The 26,661-nt window shown below is 37.3% G+C and overlaps 1 protein-coding gene across 3 annotated transcripts in view; it reads left to right on the forward strand.

Moving 5' to 3' along the window:
• Window positions 1-26,661, forward strand: part of ULK4 (unc-51 like kinase 4) — a 249,791-nt gene that overhangs the window by 137,261 nt on the left and 85,869 nt on the right. For all 3 annotated transcript variants that reach the window (XM_055803861.1, XM_055803863.1, XM_055803862.1), the window contains exon 32: window positions 20,022-20,127. In XM_055803861.1, coding sequence (XP_055659836.1) covers window positions 20,022-20,127 — 106 coding nt within the window. The remainder of the gene's footprint in view (window positions 1-20,021; window positions 20,128-26,661) is intronic.

Consider the following 26,661-nt stretch of genomic DNA (forward strand, 5'->3'; position numbering starts at 1 on the left):
TGATCATGGGCCCCGGAGCACATGGCAGACACAGAAGGGCTGAGAGAACAGATTTCGTATGACCTTTGCAAAGAAGTCTTGGGGGGATCTTATTCCTGTCTGTAGCTACCTCATGGGACACTACAGAGAAGATGAAGCCTGACTTGTCCCAGCAGTGCACAATGGAAGGCCAAGAGGATGAAAGCAAGCTGGAAGATGGGAAATTCCAGCTTGTTATAGGAAGACACTTTTGGCTGTGAGGAGGGTGGTCAGACACTGGAACAAGAGCCCAGAGAAGTTGTAGCATCTCCATCCTTGGAGATTTTTAAAACTCAGCTGCATGCAGCTCTGAGTCAGTTTACTTTGACAGGGTCTTAGAATTGAGAGCTCCAACGGTGCAGTCAACCACATGTCATTCCATGATGTGACTGGCCCAATCTAGTCCATCTTCCTAAAAACCACCCAAGCAACCAAACAAACACTATCCTGCAGGTTATCTCTGAGCCATGATAGCCACCATTCAATGTGTCCTGCCTGTAGATAGATGTTAACTCCTCTAGATCAGAATCCAAGTCAGTAGCCTTCCAGCTGAGTTTGGGTCTCTGGGCTCTTCATCTGTTTCCTGCTTGCTCCTTCCTTGTATGCTTTGACCTTTCAGTAAGCAAGGTGGCTGGACCAAAGTGGCAATGCTTGTTCAGCTGGCTTGGCTCTGCTCCCGTGTCTGCCTTATCTGAGCCATCCACATTTAATACTGCATGAGGGTGTCCTTTTATGAACCAAATCCAAGAAAGACTGCAGGGTTGGGTGGATGGATGTGTGCAGTCACTGACCATTTCTGCCAACTGGTTTTGTCTGGCAATATATTTGGACATTATGCAAGGTACCTTAAATATTAATCTTGTGGGTTTTGAACAGTGTTTCTGAACAAATTTTAATTAAGTGATATATTTGAGACTTTTGTGATTGAATTTGAATACTGTTGTGGAGAATTTAGGGCGAAAGAGGTAATATTTTCCTAATGATTATATGTTTACTTAAAAACAGTGCAGCTCTGACCTTTAAGGGAACATGTTAACTTCAGCTTTGCACCTGACAGATAAAAGCTGATGCTATTAGATTTTTCTTGGAAAACTGGAAGAGCTTCCTCTAAAACTAAATGGAAAACAAGTGTATTTAGATGTTAACTAAGGCCTTTCTTTTTAACTCTGTGATCTTTGGAACAGTTAAGATTTGTAAAATATTTGAAATATGTACTGAGAAAGAAGGTTTGTGATTTTTTTGTAGTGTTTAGCAGAAGAATTATATATTTAAAAAATCAGCTAAATTAAGGAATGACAGAGTGCTCTATTGTAGTTTAACTATGGTGTTAAGTATTTTCATTGTTTTTCTCTACAATTCAGACATCCTATAAAAACCTGTTGTTTTCTCACACTGAGTAAAGATGGTTTGGATCTATGCATCATTCAAAAGACTTTGAAAAATATGGAAAAGACATGAACTTCTGCCCTGAAAGGGAAATCCTATTTCTTTTATTTGTCATTTTATACTGATATGTAGCTTTCAATAGTAGTCTGCAGTACTTCATTTTATAGTGCGTTCTCTCTAGCCCACTGTGTCAGGAATAATTCTGTTGGTGTTCCCCCAGATAGTCTGAATGAGAGGAGTTTATGACCTTTTTCTGTGGTCCCTGAAGATTGTACCAGGAATTCCATTTCAGTCACCAGATCAGTCTGTGGTCTTGGGAACTTCAGGCAGAAGGGTATTGAGCTTACGTTCCTTAATGATGATGGATGTCACCAGCAGCAGGAGTGAGAGAGCAGGACTGGCCGTCACCACAGACTGCTTTAAGACTTGGACAGGCACACAATTGGTGCTTATGTTGTCTTCCCTCTCAGTTTTTCTGCAGATGTGAAGTGTTTTAAGATCTTAGCAAGTTCACAGTGCAGAGTTTCTGGGTCAAGGCTTTTTGCCCCTGTTCAACCGTTTTGGTTGCGTTTTTTCTGGGGTTTTGTTGTGGGTTTTTTTTAGTTATAAAGCTTTTTAACAATCACATATTCTTTCATCACACTCTGTTTGAGCCTTTTTTGGTAGGAGTTTTGTACATAACCTTCAGGATCTTGTGAGTATTTGTGTAATTAAAATCGTCTCAAGTTTTTTTCACACCTAACACTACTCACCTTCAGTTTAATTTGCGCTCCTTTTCAAACCAACCTTGAAACCTGTATGTGTTTCGAACTGTTGTACAATGTGTCTATCAACAGCCCTGACTCTGCATATGCAATGATGCAAGATGTGTCGCCATTGTCACTCAGGAATGAGATACTGTGGTTAGATAAGACAGTCTAATAAAAACATCTGCATAATCCTTAGTCCTGGTCAGAAAAGCAAACGATATTATAGATTGTTAGAAGAACTGTTATAATGGTAAGCAGAAAAAATATTACGCCATGTTAATCCATGTGTGGATTTTGGGTCTCCCATCTCAAAAAGGTTACGGTAGAACTGCAAAGAAGAGAGATACAGATGATCAAAGGTCTGGAATGATCTGGAAGAGATTACTTTTTCCATATGCTTTAATCTGGAAGGTGATGATTGAGGAGGAAGTATAATATACACATAGCATACAGTCATGAGTGGCTCATACAGGGTGAATAGGGAGCAGTATTGCTGTTCACTGAATGTTCCAATAGAACTGTATTATAAGAACTAAAGAAAACTTGCAGTTGGGGTCTTAAAAACAGACAGAAGGTGACGCTGCTTCCCGTAGGGTTAAGTTCAGCTGTGAACTCTGTGCCATAGGGTCCTTATTTTACTTGAATTAAAAAACAAGACTGGACAAATTAATGGAAGAAAAAAATCTATTGAGAGCTATTGTGTTCAAAACACCGTGTCTGGCTCAAAGTTGTTGGGCTGTGAATTCCTAGAGGCTGGGGAAAGTGTTCTGTATACCTGGCTTGTACTTGGAAGGCCGCTTCTGCTGCCGAGTGGGTTGTTGGGGTAGGCAGACTTCTAGTTTTAGCTGAGTCAGGTTTTGCTTTATATACTGAAAACACATGCATGGGAGCCCTTCTGTATTAAGTTTTTAGTTATTAGCTGTAGAAGTTTGTCTTATCACTCCTACTTTTGTATGAGAAATTAGGTTTTATGACTTGGATTGACTTGCTTTCTGAATCAACGGTTATTTCTTTGAGAAATTAGCAAGTTAAAAGTACACATTATTAGCTTTGTTTTACGAGGTTAATTTTCAGTCTGTGCTGTTTATTTGGTTGGATGCAAGTATATTGGTCTTAATGAGTACATGACTTAAACAGTGATTTGGAGAATTCAAACAAATTTGGGCATAAAGTTATTATTTAAGCTCTTATTTTTAATTGTATGAATTACAAAATATATATTATTTAATATCAAGCTTGCTTTCAGTCCTTTAACTCTAGCAGGTATGAGTGTATAGGTGTCTGTAGCTCTAATTGTACCTGACCTAAGAAAGGTTTTGGAAATTCCTTGTTGATTAAGGAAAGTGTATTGGATTTGCATGGCAAGGTTTTGGTAGCAGGGGGGCTACAGGGGTGGCTTCTGTGAGAAGTTGCCAGAAGCTTCCCCTATGTCTGATAGAGCCAGTGCCAGCTGCTCCAAGATGGACCCACCGCTGGCCAATGCTGAGCCCATCAGCGACAGGGGTAGCGCCTCTGGGGTAACGTATGTAAGAAGGGAGAAAAAACCCATGTGCAACACCAGCAGCAGTCAGAAGAGAGGAGTGAGACTACGTGAGAGCAACAGCCCTGCAGATCCCCAGGTCAGTGCAGGGGGAGGCAGGAGGGGCTCCAGGTGCCAGAGCAGAGATTCCCCTGCAGCCCGTGGTGAAGCCCATGGTGAGGCAGGCTGTGCCCTGCAGCCCATGGAGGTCCATGGTGAAGCATGGAAGCATATAGTTGGAGGCACCAACTATATATGAATTGGATAGACAGCTCCTAGAATATGAAGCTTCTTCCGTGTGGGCCTCTTTCTTGGCTGTGAACAAACTGACCCACAAAGTCTCCAAGCAAGCCAAGAAGGGTAGTTCTTCCTCATGCACTCCAACCACACACTCAGCTACTGAGTCAGCCTTTTTCTGCTGAAGGGAATGGGTGCCAGTGGTGCACGCCACATGCAAGCCTTTGGTTCTTCCTGTGTGACCAGGAGGAGGACATGAGGAAGTAAGATGGTGAACCTATCTGGTGACTAGAAGCGCAAGTACAGGAAGTGCAAGGAAAACCAACAGCCAAAAAGCATTCACACAGGAAGACTACTACTTCACTGTCTGTTGGGCAGAGTAGAAGGGCTGCTTGGACTTTTGACTCTTATGAAGGCACTTTTGCTTTGCAGTTACAAAAATCAAGTAATGGGGACTCCCAACTAGCAACAGAGGGGCCCTGCCTTCAGCCAGGTGGAGGAAAGGGGCAACCAGGTTTACTGGACTGTGTGGACTCAATGGTCTGGCACATCAGCTCCAAAGGAATATAAAGCTCTGCTGGACACTGGTGCACAGTGTACTCTAATACCATCAGATTAAAAAGGAGAAGAATCCGTCTGTATTTCTGGAGTGCTGGCAGGATCCCAAGAACTGTCTGTGTTGGAGGCTGGGGTAAGCCTACCTGGGAACAAGCCGCAAAAGCATCCTATTGTGACTTGTCTGGAGGCTCCCATGTATCCTTGGCATAGAATTCCTCAGGAGAGGGTACTTCAAACACCCAAAAGGGTACCAGTGGGCTTTTGGTATAGCTGCGTTGAGTATGGAGAATGTTAGACAGTTGTTTAGCTTGCATGGTGTCTCAGAGGATCCATCTGTGTTGGAGCTGCTGTGGGTTGAAGAAAAGCAGGTGCTAATTGCTGCCATGGCAGTGCACTGGCAACAATATTGTGCCAGTTGAGACGCCCTGGTTCCTGTCCGTAAGTTGATCCAGTGACTGGAGAGTCAATATCGAGGCAAAGGGAAAGCATTTAAGGAAAAAACACATACTGAAGTAAAGCTGAGATACATGTTCAGAACAAGTTACTGATCTTGTGGCCAGAATTCTACTGTGACATTATCCCTGTTCTATCTAACAACTGAGGTGTATCTCATGATCTCATCTAAGTAAATTCTGGTGTAGGAAAACGTGGCAGTTGCTGATGGTATGTTTATTGACCAGCTGCATCCTGATGACTAAGGTAATAAGCTAGTGTGTGCTTTGCAGTAGAGCTAGTAGAAGAATATTGAACGTCCATGAATAGTTTCTAGAGGGTTCCATATTCTACTTCTGAACTCTGATTATTTATCTAAAAATTTGTCTGGTTTGGCTTCAGTCATGTGTAATGCATTCCTCATGTTAATGTCTTCCTGAAGAGTTCATATTGCAGGATGATAATTAGATTTTAGAATGTCAGTCTTCCACAAAGCAAAACAATTTAAATCTTAATATTCTGCTTTCGACTTTCTGTTTTTGACTGTAGTCACTTACTGGTTGTCTTATATGCATAGTTTCTAAATATATTTTGGTTTATAAAATGTTTTTATAGGCAAGCTTAAAAATCATTGCTTTGCTAAAGTAGATTTATAGCCAAATATATGCAAGCCTACAATGATCTGATCTTAGTTTACTGACTGTAACTTTCTAATTACAATTGTAACAGTAGCATCATCTCAAAGACTCAGCTGAAATTTTGGTAGTCTCTTTTTTCTCGTAGGTTTGTCTTTCAAACCTGTTTGTATTACAAGGTCCAATGTGTGCCCCTCACTTGCTTTGAACAAATAATTCTTTACTGCTCATGTGGGTACAGGAAGCAAAATTGTGCCCTAGAACTGTTTTTCTTTCTTTTTCATATACTTGGTTCCTTTTGAAGTCCTGCCTACCAAATAAAATAATAACCTGTTCAACCATCATGATACAAAATACGGTGGCTGACAGTGTCCACTCTGCAGTTGGTGATGGCCGTGAACTGGTCCCTGTGGCAGATAACTAAGCACTGTTTGGTGGGTGACATCACTTAATTTTTCTGTTGCTGTGTCATGTGATTTGATGTGGAATTTGGCAATAAGTTAGATCGTGTTCAAGGACAAAATAGATTTCTTCCAGTTACTGACTTGAGTAAAGTATCCTTTCTTCTTGGTGCACCCTTTCTGTTTGGTGCATGCTCTTTTCATTTAACTAAAGCAGAAGGGACACGTACGAGGGTTGACAGCTCTTTTGCACTACTGCAGAGAGGCAAGGTTTATTCTGTGAACAATCCAATTAATTTGTTACCGTATATTGTGTAGTTTCACATGTGCTTGCCCTGTAACAAGTTGTGGAGCAGGATTTAAATTCACTGCACGTAGCTATCTTTAGGGCTCACATCTGGATGGCACTGCAGGAGCATATTGCTGAAAGCAAACAGACTAGCAGTTTTGATGGTAACAATGGAGTCTGAGAAAACACTGGATGCCTGAATAAGATTCCATTAAAAAGGGGGGAGCGAGAGGGATGTCTAATGCAGTCCATTTAATGCAGAACTCTCCAGAGAGTGAAGTGGGGATTATGCCTGCTGCCCTTCTTATTAAAGGCTGGTATAGAAGATGCTTGTTGGGCAAATGGTTTCTCCATAACAGACACTCTATTACTCATGAATACATTTCTAATTATATCTTAATGATCTCAGCCACAAATAGGAAAACAAAAATCCTTGTCTCCCTGAGTGGTTACCTTCGTGGCTGCAGGATTGGCAAGGTTTAGATTATCCATCTCCTCTCACTAATCCCAGGGGACTTCATTGTGAGAAATGAGACTTGTTTATGATGGTGAATTAAATTGCTGTAAAAGGTTATTTCAACAGACAGTTGGGAAATCATAATAAAATAATTTAGTAAAAATGGGAGCTAGAGTATGCTTAATGAAACATGATTAGATTTAATTTTCTTGCTATTTCAATCATTAAAGGTACATTATCCTTTCTCAGACCTCATTTGGGCTCTTTGCCACGGACCCACTCTTAGTAACAGACTGAAACTTGCATGTTCCATTAGGATATGGAAATGGCTAATGATACCCTACTCCCCTCTCCCTGGCTTTTGTAAAATTTCTGTTACCAGCTTTTCAGTTATGTTTTAGCCATTTTTCTCTTTCATCCTTTTATTTCTGCTCACATCTATTGTACACATTTTTCAGTGTGAGTAACTATTCAGGGATAGATGGAATTAAATGAAATAAAAACCTAATACGGTTATGTTAATAACTATAAAATGCTTTATTATGAGTAATTAAAAAATGAACTCCTTTAGTTATTACTAGGACCACATGTTCTAACAAAGTTAATATTTTAATCAGTTCATATAAAAAACATTGCTATGCTATCTTAATCCAGTAGTCCAATTATTTGGGGTTTTTTTGTTTGGACAGTTTTAAATTTTTCTTTATTCTTTCCTTTTACAGTGCAGTGACACATTGTGTGACATTGTATATGGGCTACAATTTATGCCTGGCCTCTAGTAATAATAAGCGTAGTTCCTGGTGATATTTTATGCCTCTCTCTTAGCATCAAAATGCTGCTTTGATCTAAAAGCATTCAGCTACTTTTCAGGCTATGAGCTCATATGAGAATAAAACTACTCTGTTGTTAGACAACTTGGGCAGAGCAGCAGAACCTTGTTGATAGGAACTGATCAAGGCTCCATGGTTTTCAGGACTTGAGTGTGTTGTTTGAGAAAGGCGATATTTGCATTATTTCAGTTTTCAGGATGATATTCCAGTTTGGATGTAGGTTTCGCTGAGAAAGGTTTTTTGCATTTAGGGTGAAATTTCTGCACAAAGTGTCATGGGAGGCAGAGGAGGAGGACAGACCTCAGGATAGCCAGTAGCCCATTAATTAGAAACGCCTTAGAGGAAGGGACCAAGTGCAGATCCCAAGTTAAGAATCATCCAGAAGGAATGGCCGGCACTGGGTTTTTAAAGCTCAAAAGAAGTCTTCTAACTACTAGGCAAGACATTTTACTAGCATCTCTTACAGTCTCCCACTGAAATGGCTTCAGTTTGTACATGTAAAATTTTCCTTGTAGCAGAGGCTTCTGATTATCTGGACTGTCACTTAAAATGAGGAGGAATAAAACATCTTCAGTCCTCTACACTTTATGTGAGATAGATAACCACTGTGGGGTACAGGTAGTGTGAGAACCTAGGGAGTGTGTCAGTGCACACTAGGAACATTTTTTTTTTTTTTAGAGTCTTGGATGTTTGAGGGAATGGAAAATCTAGTCCTGCTTTGAGACAACATAGCCTCAAGTCATTCATTTTTCAGTGGTGCTAGAATAGTTTCATTTGAATTTTGTATGTTATATTTAAAATAATTTTCTATGAAATGTGCGTGTGTATATATATTTAGTGTACCCTGTCCTCTTTTAAAGCAATAGACATAAATTCTCTTATAATCATTTAGTATCTGTTTACTATTGAAGTGAACTATATGGAGGGGTGGGGAAAGGTCAGTCTTTTAGGGGGTGAAGGCAGTATGTCTCCAGTGCCTTTACAGTGTATCTCCTATGTTTCCAGGCAATAACTTCCTTAATGGTGATGAAAACCAGGAATATTTGAATTGAACCTGTGCTCAGAAGAAAGACTGGGTTATATCTTGTCATTAACCAGAATTTATTTTTGTAACCTATACCAGTTTTCAAACCTATATTCCTAAATTTCATTTCTTGAATCAGTATGGAGGCACCTAAATAGAAATTATGGGGGGGAAAGAGGTGGGGCAAGACTATGAAGGAAACTTTAATAAATCATTTGGAGATTACCTTAGAAAAATGTGCAAATTAAAAAATGATGTTCAACATAGTTAGTAATAGTAATAATAAAATGCAGAGTAACTTCCTCTGTCTTTGAGAAAGAAGTAGGACTTGTTTAGAAGACCTTCCAATTTTGCTGATGTTAGTGATTCTTGATTTTGTCTTTGATTCATCTGTTAATCTCCTATAAAAATGGAATAAATTATGGGTGAGATCATACATAGCAGCAAGAGGTATACCATCTTTGAAGTCATAGCATCTGATACTGCTTTGCAAATGCCTTTAGAGAAGCAGAATTTTGGTGTTCTTCCCTTGTGTTCTTGTAGATCTGAGCTAAGCTTTTAAATCCTAAGTTTTGTGCCTTTGCTGTTTGAGAGTTGCAGAAGTTGACTTCAGACCAGCTGAGATTTTTCAGCAGTGGTGCTTGGCTGGTGCAGGGCCAGTGCACAGGTGCCAGTGGGGTGCCAGCTAACCCTATAGTGCCGAATGTATCTGTACCATGAATTTTTCAAACTGTCTACTGACTGGCACTATTGAGATTGAGGGAGCAAGACTCGGGCGATTCCAAAATTGATTGTGCTATACTTTTTTTATACTCTCAGTGAAGTAATTTCTGTTTTCTGTCTTCTCTTCCTAGTTCAGTATTCTGGGTGATGAGAACTGTTCATGCTTTATGTCAGTGTCTTTTATTTAAGAGCGGCTGCTATGTGAAAACATGGATGTTGTCACTCAAGTGACTAAATCAGAGAATCGTAGGATGGTTTGGGTTGGAAGGGACCTTTAAAAATCACCTAGTTCTAAGCCCCCTACCTTGTGCAGGGACATCTTTCACTAGGTTGGGTTGTTCAAAGCCCACGTCTCCAGCCTGACCTTGAACACTTCCAGAGGTGGGGCATCCACAACTTCTCTGGGCAACCTGTTCCAGTGGTTTTACCCTCACAGTAAATAATGTCTTCCTTATATGTAGTTTAAATTTACCCTCTTTTAGTTTAGGTACCATCTTAATTTCACAAGAATAGTAACATACAAATTTATACTATTATAAACCTCATATTGCAAGTATGTTTTGAATCATTATTAATATTATTATTGCCATCCTTTTAAGCTGTTATTTCTTTCTCTATTTTACTTTCTTCTTGTCAGTTCTGTTTCAGATGCTGCTTCATAGTCTAGCATAGCTGGCAGACCACTGCTGGTTAAGGAGACAGTTGTCTTCCAGTATCCGTGAACTCCAGTGGCTGGAGGATGTAATTCCTGTGACTGATGTTGCATTCATGCTGTCATTATTTTATAGAGCTAAAATGGGGCTGTCACTTCATAAGTGTTTTGCTGAAATACATGCCTGAAATATGACCTATTAAAGTGAACTTCACCATGTTCACTTTTTCTAGGGTCACAGGTAGGGACAGAGTAAGAATTAAATGCTAAACAGGAAAAAAACCAAATAAAAGAATAAATATAATGATGAAAGGAAAAAATATTATTTCTGCCTCAGACCAACATAACCAAACTATGTATGCTGTCTTTGATTTTGCCATCACAGGCAGGACCAATTTAAAAGCAAACTCTGTGGAGTCTCTAAACTGCAGCAACATCCTAGAACAATTTAAGCAAAGCAGAAATACTGTCATTTAACCTTGAATTTCTGTCTTTTTAGTCTCTAGATATTTTTTTTTTTGTCTTAGCTGTGTGCAGTTCCTTCTGGTAAACAGTAACAAAGCAAAATCATGTTAACCTCGCACAGAATTTGATTAAAGAATGGGGTTGGTGGCTTCCTTGTAAGACCCCGAGTTAAGCTGATGAGTGGTTCATATCTTTGTGGGAGACTTTTGGATAACAGGAGGCTTCCTTCTTGTTTTGTCTACAAAAGAAAGTGTGATTCTAGTATTTACATAGAATAAGAAACTGTACTTTTTATTTTTTTTTTGTTTGTCTGTTTGTTCAAGTTCAGCAGTTGTCTGGCTATGAATCCAAGCGCTCCTTCCAAATATTCCCAAATGTGGTTCTGAGTACCAGACTTGTTTCTTTGAGAGCTGTGAGGTTTTTGGTGGCTATGAACATTTTTTAGGCCTGCATTTCACAAATGCTTAGTTTTGTAAACCAAAATTAAAAGAGGTAGCAAATACTTCAAGTCTTATTTAGCTTAAATATGTGTATCAAATCCACTTATACTCAGTAGAGTTTCAATTGCTGTGGCCACACAGTTAGGACTACTATAAGTTCTAACCTTGCCTTCAAATTTTGAATCTTTGCCCTGATATCATAGTTCAGTTCTGTTCAGACTATTGATTTTCAGTTTCACCCCAGCTCCTTTTATGCTTGGACTTCATATACATACGCAGCTGGACATAAGAAGAAAATACATTAATCCTTGAGTTCTTGAATAAGTGCCAAGATAACACTGTGATACATGGGGTATGGAAGTGTGTTTGTGTAATATACATACTGTTTATCAGGGGACCTTACCTTGAGATAGATGTTTGATGGTACAGATTATATCTAATTTATAAAAGAAGCAACTTTATAGAAATAGTTTACCCATAAACTCTGTTCCTGTATTTCACAAAGATATTGTAATATACCTAAAATATTTTTCGTTTCCTGGATTTTTAAGTATTTAATAATGGGATTATGGTAAAGGTTTGCTAATGTTCATGGTCCTTAATTAACTAATTGGAAAAAAAACCCCATATAACAAACCCAACACCTATATGAGTCTACCATCTATTATATGTTTTTTCAGCATTCAGTCATCTGGAAACAATAGTGCTAAAATGGAGGAGATACCCAATTCTGTAACTTTCTGCAATGTCAGAAGGAAGGGAGGAAGCTGGTGATTTAAAAGGGAGTTGTTATAATTTAAATTTCGGGCCGATCATAGATTGTCTTGTCTTGACCATGAATATTAAGCAAAGAAAAATCATGCCAAATAAAATCTCTGCATAATATTGCTTTAGACTATATATGAATTTCAGTCTTAAGCAAACAACTTTACTGTTGAGAGTTAATGTTTATTGAGTATGACACCACAAAAAAAGCACTGTGGTGATGAGTAGAGTTATTTAACAACTTCTTATTTACACTTAAACCCCAGTTTTGCTAGACAGAGTTTTCACTTACAGCAGTCAGTTCATAGTTTCTCTTGCCTTGTCTGCCTAGTGTCACAGTAGCAATATAGTTTGTTTAGAGTATAATTGCCAACCTGTCTAAGGCCAGAACAGGAACATGAAAGGAATGCGCGCTCTCTCATGGGATTATAATGCTGGCTGTTATTACTTCTCAGCACTTCTGCCAGTCTTTTCGTTGAGGAATATTGTTAGTGCTCACCCCTTTCCAGCCTTGTGGCTTGGTGTCTTGGCATCAACTAACAGCAGATGTAGCTCGCTGCTATAGGTATAACTTGAGTGGGGAAGGGCTGGAAGATGAATTTACTAGGACATCCATACGCAATAGTATGTGTACTTTGAGCTGAGTGAAGTGTTCATAGCTGACACAGTCTGATTGTTGAGTATGTTTTCTTTCTAAAATGCATGTCCCAGGGAAAATGCAAAATCTCTGTGAAGATGTGTCTGAGATTAACAGGCAGCCTTAAAAAAAGATGTTTAAAAAGTGAGAATTTCGTAATGTCTTTCAGACTAGTAATTAACTACTTCAATAATCCTTAAAAAACCTAATTGTAGAATTTAAGAAATAATAAAATTATTTTGAAGATCCCAATTATAATGAGACTATACCGTGAATCTGGTAAGAGAAGATTCAGCAGATGCTTCCTTTTCATTTAACAGCCCTTCCATTGTTTTCAAGTTTAATGTAATTTGAATAAACTAATTATCAACATTCCCTGTTGCATTTACAGCTTGAGTAAAAGTGAATGTGTGAAACAACAATGTATTTAAATAGTATTTTGAGGGTAGAAGGCGTAAAACCAAAAAAGTAAGTATGTAAATGTGGTTTTCCTGCTATTTTTGACAGCTCAAATGTATCTGTCCTCAACCCAACTAAATTATGGTAGGGAAAAGCATCTTTTCCTCATTCAGACAGGTTCCATTTCCCTGCTGCTTTGTCAGCCCATGGCTTCTCATTTAACACCTTTTTCACCAGCACCACTGAGTTTTAAGACAGACCATGAGTATGAAGAATAAAACATTCAATTTGAGATTAATAGGGGCAATGGATATTTTTCCTGTCCCTTTTGCTTCCTCCAAAAAGTCTACTTTTTCCTTAGGGTTTTTTTTTTCAGTTGTTAGAGAGAATGTCAGGCAAGGTATTTCAACCTCAATCTTGCACGCCTCAGTAGGCAGTGTAAAATGAGTCAGTATCAGTTTTTGCTTTTAACTACTGATTTAGCAACTAATTTGCTATAGGGAAGGGAGCAATTTAATGGGGAGGAGACAGCTACCCATTCCTTAACAGCTGATGATAGATTTAAGGAATGCAGAGTACAGGAGACCAATGTTCAAATCCCTGCACAGCCAAAATACAGCAGAGACTTGAAACTAAAATTTCAGTATCCTAGGTGAGTGCCCTCTTCAGCATATATCTCTTTTTTTATGATTTTAAACAGAAATTCTATTATGAACCCTTCAAACCTTTTGAGTCAAAAATGTTAATATGATCCTTTGGGTAAGTCTAAGGAATCTATGTTCTCTAAATTAAAAATGTCACCAGCAAATTCCCCAAACTCATCTAAACTTCTTTCCTGGTGGTGACAAAGTGTCTTTTACATCAAAGCAAAATCCATGTGGAAAAAAAGATGTCAGTTGATTGGTACCTGTCATTCTGAAGTTGTTTAAGAACTAGATGTTAATTAAGGCTGAAAATGCACATCTGAGAAGTGAATATTTTGGTATGGAAATTTCTTGGTGTATGAGAAGTGAATATTTTGGTATGGAAATTTCTTGGTGTAATGGTTGATTGCAGCTCCCAAGTGACACTGCAGTTTAAATGCTTCGCTGATACTTGAGACTCTCCAAAGCACCCACAGATTTATGATACTAAATATGAAGTTACTGCTGTGGTGGTATCAATTACTTCTAGAGCTTCATTGCTTCAGAACGTACTAGTATGAATGCTTCCAGGGTGCTGAGATCTTCCTTGATATGAGGAAGCTTAATTCTTTAGAGTAAGATATCTGTATAGCTTCTTTTCCATACTGTCTTGTCAGTCATGAGCAAATTTTTCTTTTAAAGGAGCATCTCAGTCTTATTCATAATGAATAGCTTTAATACCCAGGAAGCTAATTGCTTGGATACTTCCTTCTAGGTATTGGGAAAATCATGTTTTTATAGGAAATTGCTTCAGTGTCCTCCTTGTGAAGGAGCCTGACTCTACTTGAGAGAGGAGTCTTCTCAGACTCCCTCTGTTGACAGTAAAGAACATTTCCCTTGAGAATGAACTTCCGTAAGGCTTTCAGGAGCAAAAGGAGAAGCTTTGAGGTTTCATTGGTGCTGGAAATTGAGGTGCAATTTTGTAGGAAGAAGAAATGATATCGCGTTTAGAGATTTGCTGCTGAGTTGCATTGCACTTTCATCTGTAACAACGAATGTAAGATTGCATGGCTGGTTATTGTTTTCTCTGTTGTGCTGCAACAAAATTTATCCTGTCTGTCCAAAAATTAGACTAAAAATAGTATGTGAATTCTACCAAACTGGATCATAAGTTTCCTGTTGTTGGTTTGGTTTTTTCTCCCCAAGATGACTGTTTGATTCACTGAAAACTAACAGAAACTTTTGTGCCAGTAGCTGGGTTTTTTTAGTCAGATAAATACTAAGCAAAAACAAGGAGAAAAAGGAATTCTTAAGTTTTGGGACTTTGTCAGTTTACGCTATAAAAATTGTATGTTAATTTTATAAGTGTATCAATACCTGGAATATTTCTCTTTTCATCATGTATAAAGTACTATTATGACAAACCTCCATATGGTTTCCCTCTTAATAACCTTGAAGATTGTTTACCTCTAATGCCAAACAGATTTGAGTATCATTCTTTTCACATAGCTTATAAATCTCATGCTTGCTGACACAGAAGAGTTTTGTAATCCTTAATTCTCTGCTTCATTTTTTTTGTTTGGATTACCATGGTTTATTCAACTTCCACAAGTTTGAAACATGAAGTGATCCTTTTAAGGGAGGAGAACTGGTTACCCTATTAATAGGTGGTGTAAAAAATACTGTTCTTGTTCACATGTCTGTTCTTTGAGCTTGTATTCTTACAGGATGTGGGAATAAAATGAGAAGAGAAGGGACACTGGCCTTATTTATATTTTCAGTTCCTAATGTTTGTTGTGCAAAAGTAGTACTTGTATGATCTTGACACAAACTCGTTTTCTAAAAGTAAAAGATTTCATCTTTTCATTCTAGAGACGCAACAGTCTTTAGAGCTCTGTTTGTTGTAAATGTCAACTTTTGTCCTTATGCCTCGTGAGATTCTAACCATTAACACAGATAAAATTACATGCTTGTCCCCAAGTTAACAATGAATTTGGGGAAATGAAAAGGATCTAACAAATGAGTTCCAGAATAAAAAGACAGATAATTAGGTCTCTGAAAATATGAACTTAGGTGTGGTAAGAACACATTTGTAAATTGATACACTTCTCAAAAAATGGATGTACTTATCAAAAAGTATCTTGTGAAATTTTGCATCACCTGCTGCAGTGGGTAGGAGAACAAAATCTAATACTGCTGCTTTTTGTTGGTTGGTACTTGACAGCCTAGGGTTTTATTAATGGTATCCTTTCTCCTTCATCAGTCCTTCTAAAATCACTACTGTTTTCCTGTCCTCAACTGACTTTGCCTCAGCATTTGGTGACTAAGAATTTTTGTAAAAGTTACAAGACTTCTGATCTTCCTGTGGCCTGAATATATCACTGTTGTGATACATCTGAGACGTGTGGTCATTCCAGAAATTGGTTGCCAGATTAGTAGTTGCTCCTTGTTGTATGACCATACCCAGAGGAAAATACTTGGAAATATTAGCTCTGTTAGAACTGTGCTTTTGAAAAAGGCTGATTTTTGAAAAGCAGAGTAGCAAGAGACATAGTTGTGCTTACTTCTGACTTAGATCGTCAATAAGGAAAATAGTATTGCCTTAATGTTAAAGATACATATGTATATGCTTTCAGTTTATGCATAACTGGTTTTATGCATCAAAAGCCCGAAAATGTTACAGACCAGATTATCCAACTACATGCATAGCTGGATTAAATTTGTTTCTCAGTTGGCTTCCTCTGTGATTGAAGAACACGGCATACGCTGTTGTGAATGTCCCTTGCAGGCTGCATACAAATAATGCTGTTTTGTACAGAGGAGTTCTACTGTTATGTCCAGAAAAGTTTCTGATCCTCTTTTTCATATATACAAAGCAATACAGTATATCGAAATATGCTACATTAAATGCAATATTAAACTGTACTCTTTCTGGAGGTCCTTGTTAGCATCAATGCTTTGGTTTATTTTCTCTCAATTATAATACGCCAAATATTCGTCACATAAAAATGGCATCTTTTAGTAAATATATTTTGGATATGGCTCATGTCTATAATTTTCCTCTTTCAATGGATTTAATATATGGAAAACCAAGCCTCCATCTTGTTACGTCCCCTTATTTACCTAGCTTGCATTCACAGGCCATATATAAGCTTCAGAAAGCCTCTTTATAGTTTAAGTTTAATCACTCTGATTATATTGAATGAGCAGTAGGACTGTGGTGTATAGCAGTCCTTAGATTTAATTACATATAAATACCTAGTGCATTTTATTCTGGATTCTTAGATACAAGAGTAGTAGGCATGTATGGGAAGACTCCCAAATTCATAACCTCTTATCACAATTGCTATCTCTTTTGTTATCTAAAGTGTAATTAAAATACTGTAGTTTGCCTATGCTGTTTTAAATTCTAATCCACTTAAAGGAAGAGAAACAGCAGCTTTAGCCATAGTATCTTGCCAAGATTCATACTCCCACTTTGCTAATTCACGCCCTCTTACCTAACTGGCTTTAAAAAAATACTTCAACTGATTTCTTTTGTTAATGTACAACCCTTCAAAATTAGAATGAAAAGTTTAATGGCCTAAATACAGTGCAGTCCTATTTGAAAAAGTCTGATTTATCTTCTGTGATTCCTTTTTTTTTATACTAGTATTTCCTTGTTATGCCCTTGGTATTTCATAGCTGTCCTTTTTAAGCACTGAAGCAATTAGTTTTGAGAAGGCTTATTCTTCAGGGTCCAGTGCTTTCCTGCCTTTCATTTGCCGAAGCTGTACATTTTAATGAAGTTGTTTCATCTGTGTTGCCAAACACTAGAATTTTGCTGCTTCAATTCTAATTATCTCTGCTGGCAAATGCTGTGTTTTATTAAAGCTGTCAAGTGCACTGTTCATTAAATGTCCACAGTCTGTGGTGCTGTGCACAAAAATTAGATCAGCTTTGTTCCTTGATAGATTATGAAGAAGTTAAATATTTTTATATAAATGTCTGAAACTGAGTCTAAGCAATCAGTGATGACTTAGATAAGTAAAGCATACCTGTAGCATCTTGAAGCCTACCATCTTGTCAAAACCCATCTATGATACATACATTACCTGATTATTTAATTAATTAAGAGACCATTTTCCTTCCTCGAGGTATCTACATTGCATCTTGAATTCTAGTCTATATGTGTTTAGGGCAAGATAATTTTGGTAACATATACTTTGATATAGGTAAAAGCATCGGTGCTAGTCTTGCAGTAGAGGGAGAGAATTGTTTAGTATAATTGATCTCCATTAAAAGAAAAAATGGCTTCATTTTAATGTTACTAATCTGATGAACGTGAAAAATTGCTATTGTAAGCAACTGGCAGCTTCTCTTGTAATTACATATCTCAAAGGGAATTTTACTAGAAGATGTTTACTTCAGATATATGGGTCAGTAACAGAAGTATTGTACTTGGGAAGAAAATATTTGAGTCAACTCTCATTTTGGGACTTCTGGAATTTTTTTGCTTTTATTAATTTTATATACTTAGTGTATGTATCATTATCTTCAATAATGCAAGCAGTCATTCTTACTATTTAATGTATTGTTTTCTAGATGTTCTCTAGGAGAAATAAGAAGATACTGTGATGCTAGACTACCAGATAACCATGTTGTTGATCTTTCAGAAAAATGTTTTTCTTACCCTTCAGCTATCTGTAGGAAATAACTTCAATTTATTTTTAGTACCATGGCTTTATGGTATCTCTTTTCTGTATTGGTTACCTTATCTTTTGAGGAATGTAGTGTTTATACTTCCCAACATTACTTTTATATTTATCGGGCTGTATTTTAAACCATCAGAGGAACAGATATCTATTGTACTCTTTATAGAAATAATAAAAGACATTGCAAAACGCTATGTAAAGTAAATAGAACTTCAGGGGCCTCATATATATATATATATACATATATATATATATGGGTTTGGTGGGAAACTACAGTCCTTTAAAAGGCTGTGAGCCATTTTTCCTTGCCTTTTCTCCTTATGATCCAGTTTAAAGTGCTCTAGTGTAGAGAGAACTGAAATTTCATACAGACTAAAGTTGAATAGGAATCTGTGTATTTTTATATATTTATCTGTTAATGTATTATGCCTTACCATGTATGTTTCATGGTATTTACAGGAATAATAGCATTTAATTTTAGTTTTTGAGTGCAGAAACAGAAATTAATGTTCTCAAAGCAACCATCTGAGTCTCTGCCTGTCAAAACTTTTCCTTCAGTAGTTAAATATCTGAAGGAAAACATTTGTTCTTCACATAGCATGACCCTTTCTACCACTGTAACAGAGGACTTTCTGATGTGGCATTGCAGATGCATTTCACAGTATCCTGAATTTTATCAGACTAGTCAAGAAATAAAAATCAGGTGTGTCTCACTTGCATATTGATTGCAACCACTTATATCATGTTCCCAGGCAGGGGTTCAAATAGTGTCCTATGAGTTATTTATTTTATAATAACTATATATTATATTATATATTTATATTATAAATATAATATAAAATTAGGCCTGCCCCAGCCCAAAAAGTGCCTTATAAGCTACAGAGACCACTCCCAAAGGAAACTTCAGGGAGAGTGTTCCTTTGGCTGTATTCAAGGGCTGAAGTAATTTTTGTTGTCTGAAATACTTAACTTGAGACCAATAATCTTTCATCTTGTTCAACTTCAAATTGGAACTTCTATCAAAGGTATAATGACTCCTGCTGTCAGGCAGGAGGTGGCTCAGGATAGATGGCACGTGCTCTGGCAGTGAAGTAGTTGAGTGATATCAGTATATTGAGAGATTTGATGAGAAAGGGGAGTGTGCAAGTCACCTAGGTACATGTGGAAAGTCTACAATAAATGAAATATGACATGTTTTTCTAAATGTTGTTATTTTCAATTTGGATGTATGTTTGTATTTGGCTTTGAGTCTGAAGAATCGGACAAAATAGTTCCTGAACCTTCTAGGGAGATTTGAAATGTATTCAGGCTTATATTTATATCTAGACTTAGATTTGGAAAAGCCTGTCCTGTTTTGGTTCCTTGGAAGTTGCCTGAGTTATTACTGTCACTAGTGTGAATAAACACATGCTTTGATTGCACCGCCTTATCCACCCTTTCCAGGTTGAGTGTGCAAGTGTGTAAACTATAACAGAGGAAAATAAATTTCTTTATGAAGCCTGACGTCTTCCTGTTATCAACAGAGTCTCAGAAAGTGATGAAAAATCACTGCAGGCATAAGACAGGCATCACAAGTGATGCAATTCAATACAGAAATAGGTCTCTAACGGGCATGTGAAATCAGTTTTATACTTAGGAAAGTATACAAACAAAACCAACAAATATATTTTACAACCTAAGGTAGGTTATCAAGCTGCAACTGAAAAGAGTAAAATTAATACCATTAATAAAAGAAATGCCATACAAAGGGAAATGTTCCTGGTTCTGAATATATAGAGATTAGGCTGATAAAGCTGTATGCCGGTTTTAAAAGTCTTGAAAGTTTATACCTAACTAGGAGCTGTTTCAGTTCAAAAGAACATGGGAGAAATTTTGGTCTAAGATTTTTAGATTTGGCTCCCTGAAATTGATATTATTTGCTAAGATACTTGGCTGGTTTTCTATTATTTTAGATGTTGAACTTTAACAGATTGAGAGAGTATTGCTTTTGCATTACTACATTTTTCGAAGGGAATAATCATCTTCTAACCTTGCTAAAGGAAAACTAGATTATTTTTATTTTAGTGGATTTTTTTGTTGTTTTTACAGGATCACCAAGACAGTATACTTGGGAATACAATGCAAACTGTTATCGCCTTACTGAATAACATGGTTGCTAACAAGAGCACGAACATGGTGTTACTTTTTGAAGAAGGTATGTCATCTTTATCTTTAGTTGTTATTCTTAAAATAGAAGTTTATCCGTCTGTTGTAATACCTGGCACTGTGTGAAACCGTAGACTTGTATGTATTTATATACTATAGTGGTTGTTACATAATTGCATGGTAACTGTCTGGTACTCCTCATCACTTCATCTCTCTCTCTTACTGACTTGATTATAAATTTAACTTTCAGAAAGCTGTTCCTCCAAGAAAATGTGGTTACAAAAGAATTACAGACTGAAAGTTACATTACGCCCATGAAGAATGGCTTTGGAAAGGAGTGGGCTAAAGCTCTGATTGTAACAGTGCAGAGTGCAGGCAGAGAGCACCTCTGCAAGTTCTTCCTTTTCTCACTACTCAAACATATGAAAGGATAAGCCGTACAATATTTCTGCATTTTAAAAAAAACTAGGGTCTGTTGCAGTTCAGTGATGTAGCCTAACAGGGTGAAGGTCAGGGTGGAGCTCAGGGAGCCCAAACTATGAAGTTTTAGTTTACAAGCTGTTCCATGTCTTCATATCACTATGCTTTATTATTGAAACTCCTTTTATTTAGGAATTGGGTCTGGCTTACAAAATGAAGAGAAAGTTCCTGCTGTTGGCAAGCTATATAAATGTAAAAACTTGTTTAGAAATATACGTGTTGATAGCATTACTTTTGTTTATCATTACTGAGTGAGTGACATCCAGCAATATGGATTTACAGTACTGTGTGTATTATTTGTGTAGATAGAATAAATCAAAGACCTTGAGTACTGGCATAGCGGTATATAGCATACTCCAGAAGGAGAAGGAAGAAATTTGCATAGAGAGACAGTGAAGAGACAGCTAAGTCTCTTGTGAAACCAAGAGTTGAGAGAAAACCTTTTAAAAGTCTCTAGGAAAAGGCTGTGTTGGGGTGTGAGGGGGAAAATTCATCAGAGTGTAGCTTTTATATAGTCACCACATCAGAGAAGGAGCCAGATGAGACATAGTATGATTAATGGTTTAAGTGTAAACACTGATGGTGATGAGCAAATTTGAAGAATTGGATCTGCCTTAGGCAATAAAAAATAAAAAATCAGAACACATGTCAGCTTGGAACTCCATCAGGATTGGTAGTAGTGGTCATGTCCTAGTTCTAGTAATTACCTTAGCAGTTGAAGCACTCACTGAGAAAGTGGGAGAGCTGAATTCCTGGTCCTTTTTACTCTGAAGGGATTGAATGTACAAGGCCATCATTCAGGGATGAACAGGAATTTGACATTGTAGTTAATAACATGCTCCTCTCCTCTGTTTCCAGCAGATCCACTCTGAAGTTAGTGGTGTGAGAACAGGGCCAGCAGAAAAGAAAGAACAGGAAACAATGACTGAATTAGAGAGGGGTGGTTCATGAGATTCTGGTGCTTTGGTCCTTTCTCAGCAAAATGCCTATCACCCTTGGAACTGCTTGGGGTTTCTTGGGCTTTAGATTTATGTGCTGCTTTTGCTATCTTTGGGTAGACCTGCTCTGTGTCGGGCAAAATGGTAAGCTAGCACTGACCTGAGCTGCAACAGGATAACTTGTCAAAACTGCACAACAGTATGCAAAGACATTAGCTCAAGGCTCACAAGCACTGGAACCACGTAATGGGTATGCCTTACTCAAAGTAATACGCTCTGCCTTTCTGCATGGCAAATTAAGTGCAAAATTATTTAACAACATGGCAAAACTGCATCTATTCCCTAAGTATCTCTTCTTTAATATCTCACAGAGCAAACTCCTGTGTATTTTTTATGCTGCTGGTAGTATATCAGTGCTCTTTCCCTTCTCATCTGCTCCAAAAATAAAATGCAGCTCTTCCATCATGCTAGTTTCCAAATTAAGGAAGTGAGATAGAAACATTGTTCAAGTCATTTATCTTTTCCTTGTGCTATGTTATAAATGACTCCAGTAATATTTTCAGACTATTAGTGATTGGATAACACTAACTTGGGCTCACTGAACTTCAGTATCCTGACTAGGAAAAACAGCACAGCAGCCAAAAAGAATTTATCTCAAGTAAAATGTCCCCATCTCCTCTCATCTATTTTCCCCATTGGCTAATCTTCACAGTACTGGAAACCTGGATTTTTCCCAGTGCTTTGTTGATTAAGGGCCTAATTGTCAAGTAAAGAACTTCTGAAATTTGGTTTACAAGAATTTTATGAAGGTATTGATCTTGTAATGGTAGACTCTTAAGATTTTCTTTCAGTGAAAACGGGAGAAATTTTATTCCATAAAAACTGGAGGGCTTTTTATCCTTTTCATTACCAATGGTAAATACATAGCGTTCACTAGAGAATACCTTAAACTTACTCTGCCACTATCTTTGATATTCAGCTTGTCATTTTTAAATGACTTTTGTGTGACGAAGAACAACATGATCTAAAAAGATGGCAACTAAGCTCCCTCTTGCAGAAAAGATCCTGGAGTCCTAATAGAAAAGTTGAATGTGAGTCACCAGAAAGCCTTTGCAGCAATAAAGGCAAAAGAGGGCTGCAGTAAGAAAGAGTAACTGGAAGACTGAGGAAAGTGGTTGTTATCCTCTGTTTGGCACTTGTGAGATTTCATGTAGAATACAGTGTCTAGTTTTGAGCTCCAAACTATATTGGAGTTTTATATACTTTTATATACATTTATCTAAATGAAGACAGACATTCATAGACAGGAGCAAGTCCAGTGGAGGGCAACCAAGATGTTTAGGAGGGTGGACCACATGGTGTATGTATTTTCAGCCTCCGCCTATACTATTACATTGATTTATTCCTTCCTAAGTGAAGAAAAAAGAACTTTGCATTTGTCTTTGTTAAACTTTAAAAGGTTTCTGGCAGCTTATTTTTTGAGCTCTTTGGCTTCTTGAGCACTTTCTGAATGTTAGCTCAGCCCTTCATCACATCAGCTGCTTGCCACGTTTCAATGTCATCTGCAAACTTGCTGAAGGTGCATGTTGTTCCATCTTATTAGCACTCTGTGTTCATGCTGTTAATGAAGGCATTCAACATTCATGAGCTATTCTACTGTCTTAAAAAAAAAAAGGCTGAAGACAGAGTACTGTGGGTCATCAATTTCCCTTATTTCCCCATTACAATATGATAATTAATTCATGTATATATGGAGCTTTAGAAATTAAACGCTCTAAATACTTGTTAAACAATATAAGGAACTCAGGTTAGCGGGTCAGTCCTGTCAAGATTTTTGTTTCCAAGAATCCAGACATTAGCAATGAGGATTTCTTTCCAGTTTGTGTATGCCTTTCTTCAGCTGCCAAGAAGCAGTATTTTTCAGACAGATCATTCAAAGACCCTTGTCACTGTTTCCTTTTGTGCCTGTTAGCCTTCAGAACTCTCTCCTGCTCAAAAGACTTGTATTAGGTGATAGATTTTTGGTTTTTTTAATGGGTTGCAGTTTGTGTGTTGAACTTTCCCCTTTCTCAGGCAAATCTTGCATGATGGCACTTGCTTCATTACTACTTCTGTGATTTCATATTAATAACAATGATACAACTGTGCATTGCAGCAACTTGCCTATGGAGTGGATTGCCTAGCGTTAATTTCTCTCTCCCCTGAACTGTGTCCTTTTGCGTGACAGTACATCAGACATGTAATGATAACCGCTTGCTATGTTTAAAGGTGAAATGGGGAATAATATATGCAACTAAAGTCACAGAGGGAATTTAAAATGGCCTGTACTTGTTTTATTATCTACTAAATATTTGTTCTCTTTGTTAACATTAATGACAACTTCCACTTAATAATCAGAGGGGAATAATATGATCTAGCTTAATTACTGAGACTGGAATTCAGTAAGGAGGCTGGGTTTAATATAGGGTCTTTTGTGAATAGTTAAGGTGAGATGGTAAAAAGCCAAGACAGTAGTGGTCATTTTTAACATAGTCTTCTAAGAATGTAAGACTAACCCTGTCTGTCTTGGCTTCTGTCTGCCAGTCTCTTTCTTTCTTCCCTTTCCCCACCTACTGAAATAATTGGATAATTTTAAGTTAACTTGAGAGAGCATAGAGGTCCAAATATACAAAGTATCCATTCACTCTATAGTAATCAGTATCTGAGGAAAGGAGAGAGACCCAAGTTAGTGCTATGGTTTAGGGAAAGGCAGTAGTATGGGCTTATCAATTAAATGTTCCTGGCTAATGTGCAGTGAATGGAGTAGTGCAGTACACGACATGCACAAAATATATATATATGTACTTAGAAATTTACAGAAAGAAAGGAATTATAATACCTAGAGTTTCTAAATTACAAATTTTTTAAAATATTAAGTTTTAAAACTATGATCTGGGACTGTCCCTATGGAAATTAGGTTGCAAAACCCAAAAGATGTCATTTCACCTTCAGGTATGAACTAAAGAATGTAAATGTGAAAGGAGCATCATTCGGGAACAGTTTTCTTGCTTTTGCCATAAAGTTGTGATGTGATCAAAGTGGAGCTAACTGGTCTGAGTTTGTCCTGGATTATAATAGTTTTTAGTGATGGAGGTGAAATGTTCTCATCTGTGAATCCTATTTCCATTAGCATTTATTAAATAAAAATGTAAAACTTACACTCATATGGAATCCAGATGTCTACTAATAGGCCTGTAAAAATCTATTGATTAGTATATCTCCCTGGTCTTTTCTGTGTTCACTGTTGGCTTTTTAGGATATCTGCAGTCTTCTGTTTCAGGTTTGTAACCACTGAGTTCAACAGTGGGTTGGTCTCACCTGAAGAGGGTACCTATGTAATGATCCCACAGGATCTGTCAGTGCATGGGAGCAACTGCCATTGTGGCACATGCTCATAGTTGGGTGACATAGGACAAAGCAGTGCCAAGGTTTCAGAAACAGGGAAAGGGAATTGTAAGTGACAAGGATGGCAACTTACTACCATGGAGGTAGCAGGGATATAGGATACAAATCTGTATTGTTCTACTGGTCATGAAACAACCAGCTATATATTAATTTGTGCTTGTTAAATTGAAAGGGTTAACTTTTGTTGACTATAAAACAAACACCCAGGTCTAGATGCCAGACTCATCAACTCTTAAGCAGGGTTGTAGGATCGTCTGTTTCTATAGATAGGTGTTAGGTCAGTCTACTGAAAAGACATACGTTGTCTGTCATTGTCATGTCATGTCTATTGACAAATATTGACATATTGACAAATTTAGACATAAAATGAACCACAAAGTCAGGTTCGACTGCTTAATAAGTAAGTGGTGTAAGTGTGCAAGACCACTTAATTATGTGGAATGTGATGAATAATAAATAGCCAAGTGCATCACAGCACTGTAGTAAAAGTCTTGTACTCTAGTACAGTTCACAGATACATAAACTCTTTGTTTTGCCTTCAAGTCAGTCTTTTTGTCACTTCTGTTACTTTTCTGGTTATGTTTCTGAGTTTGTTTATCAGGTAGTTTGTACAAATTAAAAATAGAAAATGTTAAATTATCTTAATCATCTGTAGTTAGTAGTAGTTAGCTTTCAAACTTTGAGTTCTGTTTGTCCCCAGGTCGTATTCAAAGGCAAGGAAATTCTTCATTCTAACTGTTTCATCATATGCATTTTACTTATAGGAAGAGTTTGGACATAGTACATTAGAGTGTAGAGAAGTGTGTTTCAAAGGCTTTAGCTGCTTCATCAGAATCCTCATTCTGAAGAAATTAACAGAGCAGGTTGTTGCAAAATAGATCGTATAGACTGCAACAGATAAGTTCTGATAGTCTGTCTACAGCTTTTCATTCCTGATAATGCCTCAAATTTATTACGCTTACATAAACAGCTATTTTCAGTATGTATAAAAGTAATTCTAAGTAATTCTATCTTTAGGAAAGGTTTCCACTGCGATGCAAATCTGACCTAATAAATTGTTTGCAGCTCAGTGTTACTTAACAAATGAGTTTACATTTTTAGCTTTTTTGCAATCTCATTATACTCCATAAATTGTTTATCAATTTTTTTTCATGATGGGTCATATAAGGAGATGATTTATACATAAGGTTCAATGCAGTCATGTTGAATTGAATGACCTTTTCCCTGCTCTACTGCTGTGATCCTGTGTTTGGCCACTATCCTGAAGTAACCACCACTAGAAGTGTAAGCAGAGACGTTTGTCAGAATGTTTAAAAACAGTTTCCATTATATGGTACAGCAAATCCTAAACTATTCCGTATGTGGTAATGCTGTTGAATCTCAGGAACTGAAATAAAAGGGAATTTGTGGGTTTTAGAACAATAAAAATAGTCTTTTGAGTTGTGTAAAAATGCAACACCTATTAGTAGTACATGGTACTTCAAGCAGTTTGCGTAAAAACTGAAGTTCCTGAGGAAGGACCTTTGGTGGGAATGTAAGGTGTTGGCTACAGCGGTTAAATCCAGTATCATATTAAGAAAGCATGCTAGGTGCTTGAAGCAGAGACAATTATTAAAAAAGAAAAGATTTGCAATAAACTTTGTAGTCAGATCATCATAACTCATTTGCACCTCATGAAAGAAAGATCAGCCTTCATGGGTGAGGTATCCTTACTCATCTTG

This window comes from Falco peregrinus, chromosome 5 (genome assembly GCF_023634155.1).
Source record: "Falco peregrinus isolate bFalPer1 chromosome 5, bFalPer1.pri, whole genome shotgun sequence".
NCBI lineage: Eukaryota > Metazoa > Chordata > Aves > Falconiformes > Falconidae > Falco > Falco peregrinus.